Source organism: Vicia villosa, unplaced genomic scaffold (assembly GCF_029867415.1).
Source record: "Vicia villosa cultivar HV-30 ecotype Madison, WI unplaced genomic scaffold, Vvil1.0 ctg.003445F_1_1, whole genome shotgun sequence".
Lineage (NCBI taxonomy): Eukaryota > Viridiplantae > Streptophyta > Magnoliopsida > Fabales > Fabaceae > Vicia > Vicia villosa.
The window spans coordinates 156,440-162,171 of record NW_026706207.1 but is presented as its reverse complement, the minus strand read 5'-3'; the positions used below and the strand labels follow the sequence as shown (position 1 = coordinate 162,171).

The window sequence follows — 5,732 nt, the reverse complement described above, 5'->3', positions numbered from 1 at the left end:
AGACTATCCTGGAAGAAATGCATAAGCAGAGGTTCGTTCTCAGCGTGAGCGGCCATCTTACGGCAGTAGGAACGAATGTGAGTCTCTGGGCAGGTAACTCCCTTGTACTTATCAAAATCTGGCACCTTGAACTTCGGGGGAATAACAATCCCAGGTACCAAGCACATAGCAGCGGTGTCGAAACTCGAAGTTTTAGCAACCTCAACAGCCTTAAGACGTTCTTCAAGAGCTTGGTACATCTTAGCAGTCTCGGTCAACTCAGCAGTAAGATCATGTTCAAGATCAATAACCTCATGGTGGTCATCCACTACTTTAAGTGTCTCATTAATAGGAGTCTCCTTGGTTTTCACCCCTCCATCAACAGAATTGGTAGGAGTATCTTTGATCAATCCAGCAACGCTCTTTCTGAGCTCTTCTTGTCCTTGGACAACAACATGGAGGGTCTCCATAAGCTGGGTCATCCTTTCCCCCATAACATCCATATCCCTACGGAGGGCAGCTTGATTCTGTTCAAATTGGTCCATGATTCTCTTCTCGTTGTTTCTGGTGCGGTAAGGATGTAAGAAAGTCAGCTTCGTCGTCGGAAAAGAAATCTGTTGTTGGAAGGGACCCCAATTAGAATCCGATAAAAAACCTGTAAATGCAATATGATATGAGTGCATGGGTGCATGTGTGCATGTTTTATTATTTTCAAGACTTTTTAGCTTTGCCTCAAACCAACAACACAAGATAATAGAGGAAATAGTGAAGTATAACCAAGATAAGCACAACCAGGATAAGGAAACATAATTGATTAATTCTGCAACCAAGTTCTTGAAGTACAAAATATTCTTCTCCCATGAGCCAACAAATATAGAAATAAAATCAGGAATCCCATCCAACAGGTCTGGTGGTGATTCTACAACAAAATCAGCATTAAGCAGGGTCCTCCATATTCACATGACGGAGGGGGCTCTCTCCGATGTTCTTATCACTCCAAGTCTTCATTTCTTCAAAGAGCTTCTTGATCTCAAGACGGGTGGGCCTCTTAATGATCTCTTGAATCAGCAGGTCTTTTCTGAAATGCATTGTTTCCATGTGGCGATTCTTCACCTCCCAATACCTAGCTTCCTCTTGAACTTGGGCATTACTCTGGTCTTTTTCTCTTATCTGGCCCTTCAGCTTTCGGATCTCTTCATAACACTTCTCTATGGTACTCTGGCGATCCAACAAGAGTTTGTCTGCTTTCTTGCGACGAGATTTCTCTGAATTGGTATTTTCAGTCTGAATCTGGAGCTTTTTAGTCAACTCTGCCAACTGAGCCTCGTAATGTTCTTTTATTTTCTTCTCTTGGGTTTCAGTAGATTTAGAACCCACAGTCATTCTTGGCCTCTTCTGAGAAGTGCTCCCTCTAGCACATAATTCTTCAAGCTCTATTTCCCTTAATTTCAACTTATGAAGAGCAGAAAGCTTCTCTTGTCTAGCAGTGTTCATCTCAACATGCATCGTTTCCACTTGTTCAGTCAATTTTCGATTCTCTTCCACAGTTTGGTTGTAACGGGGCATGGAAACAATGTTGGGTTGTTTACCAGCAGGGGGTACAAAAGGTCTTGAGGGGAGAAAGGCATCCCTTGAGTATCAGCAACAGATTTGACCCAATTAGTATAATCCTCATAAGTAGCACAGTCTCTCTGACCAAAATGTTTCTTATCTCTCCAACAAATACTCTTCCAAGCTTGGGCAGCTTCTGCCATTTGCCCACTGTCAGTGGCTGAATGATAGAAAATATTCTCAGCAATCTCTGTTTGTTCAGGAGGACTTACAAAAGCGTATCCAAACGTTCTCCTAGCCAGGACGGGATTATAGTTGATTCCACCTCTACGACCCATGAGAGGTACATTTTTGAACTTCCCGCAACTCATAATAACTTCCATGTCATCTAAAGATCTGTTGTACCAGACAATATCTTTGGCCCTAAGCCCCATAATCCTTTCAGCCCACTTAAATGTGTGCCTATTATCGACGAAAGCGCCACGCTCAGGCAGATGTGACCTGAACCATCGGTATAACAACGGAGCACAGAATCTAACCAAACCCCCCTTCTGACTACTCTTGTGATGAATGGAGTGATAAACATCCCCCAAAAGTGTAGGAACCGGATTCTGCAAGATGAATATATGAATTGCATTCATGTCAACAAAGTTAGGAACGTTTGAGAACATCATGATACCATAGATACTTAGAGCCAAGATAGCCCTAAATGTGTCCCATTCTTTCGCTTCAGCAGCATCACAACCCCTTTTGACCAGAAACTCCATGCAAAAACCAAGACCTCCTCTCTTCTTAGTGAGATTTGCTTCCACGACCGATTTGCTCAAATAAAGAGCCTTAGCAATTTCAATGGAATCAGGGGCCTTCATGGTGCCATAGTATGGTACTTCCCTCTTTATAGGAACGCCAAGAAATAGGGAATACTCTTCTAATGTCGGAACCAAGAGGTAGTCGGTGAACGTGAAGCAGCGAAGGGAAGGATTATAGAACTGAAGCAAAGTATGAACTCCCTCTTGCTCGTACTTGGTGAACGGCATCTTGAGAAGACTCAGAATGTACCCATATTTTTCTCGGATATTGGTTGACTCATCTAGCGTAATCTTCTTTGCTAAACACCCAAGGGAATCCAGATTCGGATCCAGGAAAGAATAAGAGGGATTGCGTTTACCAGTCTTCATTGGTGGGGCCATGTGTTGGTCGGAGACAAAGCCAAAAATTCCTGAAAATAAATGAACATGCATGTTAAATGATATGGTGGAATGCATTTCATCGGGAGAATCCTAAAGTCTTTTCATTATTTCTTTTCGTTTCTTTTCTTTTCTTCTTTTTTTTTTACAAAAAGTGTACATTTTGTCACTATTTTTGGAAATAGACTTTAGGATTATCCACGAATGAAGTGAGGTGGATGCAATAACATGATGTGTCATGTGTGTGATGCGGTGAGAGACTGAATGTCCCTCGCAGCTCTGGATATCTGGGTAACACTGAGTGTAGCAGGTTCAAAATTCCGGCTTCAGATTGCAAAATGGAAATCAGGGTATGATGAAGGCTAGTATCCTGTCCCACCCCAAACTCGCGGGTATGAATTCTAGACACGGACAGGTGGTCCCTAATGGTCACTAGGGTCTACAGTTCCCATGGGGTACAAAGTGTTTGAGGAAGCAAGCGTGCCAGACACAATGTTCCATGAAAGAACCTCTCCCAGTTGTGGTACCCCATGTCAAGCTCGATCGTAGCAAGAGCCACGGGAGTCAACATGAGCATCCACGCTAATCCTATGTGTCACTGGCCTGGGTAGTGGGCCTTTTACCTCACAAAACCCCCCACCTGCAAAACAAAGCAGAAAAATATGTGGCCCCCACGGGGACCCATAATATAGTCCAGATGCATGATGTGCAAGCAGAAATAAACATGATATGCAAGCAGAAAATAAACATGCAAACATATACACAAGATATAGACATAAAAACAAATAAACACCCAATAAAAGAAACAAACAAAGGCTAGGATCGACTTGCTTAGGTAATCCCCAGCAGGGTCGCCAGCTGTCGCACGCTCGCGAAAAATGAACAGAGTCGCCACCAATATATTTATCCCATAAGGGAAAGGAATATCAGAAAACCTAACAAAGGAAGGAACAGGGTCTTGCGACCAAATAATCAAGGTACGGAAGTCGGTTACGCAAGGGGAAGGTATTAGCACCCCTCGCGCCCATCGTACTCGATGGTATCCACCTATGTTTGTTTCTATCTAAAGGGTGTGTACTATGTCTATGTCTACATGCGAATGAATGCAAAAGAAATACGGGGAAAAGAAGGAATTATTTACAAGTGTGCTCGTTCAAGCCCCGCGACTTGATGCCTACGTATCCTTTTCAGGAATCAGAGCGCCGTAGTTCGGCTCAATATTTTTTGTTTGTTTTTGTGTTTTTTAGTTGGGCGGAGTTAACGCTCGCGCTCTTGCATAAGGGGACAGCCTAGGATGCAATAGAGCGGAGATAATAATGCCCTTAAGAAAGGAGAGAAGAGAGAGAGAGAGTTTGAGTGTTTCGAGGAAATCCCTAAAGCAAGGGAAACTCGAGTTACTCTTTGGTTTGTATCTTTTAGAATTTGGGAACTTACGCCCGAATGGAACCCTAAAGTAAGGGAAATCCAGGCACTCAAATGATTCCCTAAAGCAAGGGAGATCCAAGCTTCCATTCCCTTTTTAATGATTTTCACTTTTTTATTAATGTTTTTTAAGTGTTTTCTTGGTATTTTTTATGGGGATTTTATTTTGAATATTTTTTAGATGTTTTATGTTGTAAAAGAAAAAGAATGAAAGTGGGGGACTAGCCTAATTTCTAAGCCTAGTGTTATTCTAATTCTAATTCCTAATGGAATGGGGGAAGGTTGTTTAAGCATTTCACAATAAAAGGAATTAAACTCTAAACTATTTATTTATGAAAATAATCACAAGCAAATTGTATTTTTATTCATGTTAGAAACTATTTTTGAATTGAAACTAAAAATTACTATTTTTTATGGTTTATCAATCAATCAAAAATCAAAGGAAACAACCAATTAAAATTCGATTAAAAGAAAAATAAAATTCTAAAAGGTCTAATTGAGTAAAAAAATATTTTTGTCATTTTTCATTTTAAAAAAAGGGTGAATTAATATGCAAAAAAGAATTAAAGAAGATCAATTTTATTATTGTTTTTGATTAACAGCATGGGGTGCAAAAGTATTTTGAATGGACTAAAAAACAGTTACAAGCAGAAAACTGGGCCTGATACTGGGGATGGAGATAACAGTCTGGCGCTAAGGCCCAGTCACCAACATGTGGTGCATTAGTAAAGTAGGGGTATGATTCAGAAGAAGTTCCAGGCCCATTCTCGTTGTAGCCCAACTACACTATCCACTCTATTTCATTCATGCTCATCTTTTATTACATTTTGTTTCATTTATGTGTATTATTAATTGACTAAACGTAACATGGAAAAAAAAAGTGAACATTATATCAATTGGGTCAAGATCACTTAAATCACTACATGACAAAATAATGTCTGGGCCAATCACAACTAAACAACACGCAAGCTAATCATTGAAATAATGCCAAAAATTACAACAAGATTGGAAAATGAGCCACTAACGCGATGACACGCAGGCAGTCTGAAAAAGAAAAAAGAATTCACACAGACGCCGGAGCTCAGCTCCGGTCGTCTTCTCCGACGTCCCACCCACCGGATTTCCTCCATCGTGCCCAGAAATTAATGGAATCGCCACCGTCAGTACTCGAATTTTTGTGTAGAACATGGATCTGAGCTTGCCTTTTTCTAAAACTACTTCTATCATCCAGACCGAAGCAACGTATAAAACCCTAACTAATAAAAAATTGACAAAACAACGTTCAAACAAACCTACGCTATCAGTATTCATACTTAACTCGAGCACACGCAAATAAACACCGGATTCATATGAAATCAAGAGCAAGAATAGATGAGGTATTTCACAAATGTAACAAACAACGAACACATTTCAAATATGCGAGATCTATACATGTTATCATGATGCTGAGAGAGTCTTTTGTGTTTACCTGAAGGAGTTCTTGAATCAAGACGTAAGAAAATCTTCACCAACCACGCTCACATCCGAAGGAGACGATGGATCGAAATCGTAGATGATGCTTGAAACCGTGAGAAATAATCTCACAGTGAGTGA

General features: G+C 40.6%; 1 protein-coding gene across 1 annotated transcript; it reads right to left on the bottom strand.

Moving 5' to 3' along the window:
- Window positions 1–1,502: 1,502 nt before the first annotated feature.
- On the bottom strand, window positions 1,503–2,720 carry LOC131641005 (uncharacterized). The gene is made up of 2 exons (XM_058911342.1): window positions 2,200–2,720; window positions 1,503–2,031 (listed from the first exon to the last, which is right to left on the bottom strand). Exons 1-2 carry the CDS (start codon window positions 2,718–2,720, stop codon window positions 1,503–1,505), a joined length of 1,050 nt encoding a protein of 349 aa, XP_058767325.1.
- Window positions 2,721–5,732: the final 3,012 nt, after the last annotated feature.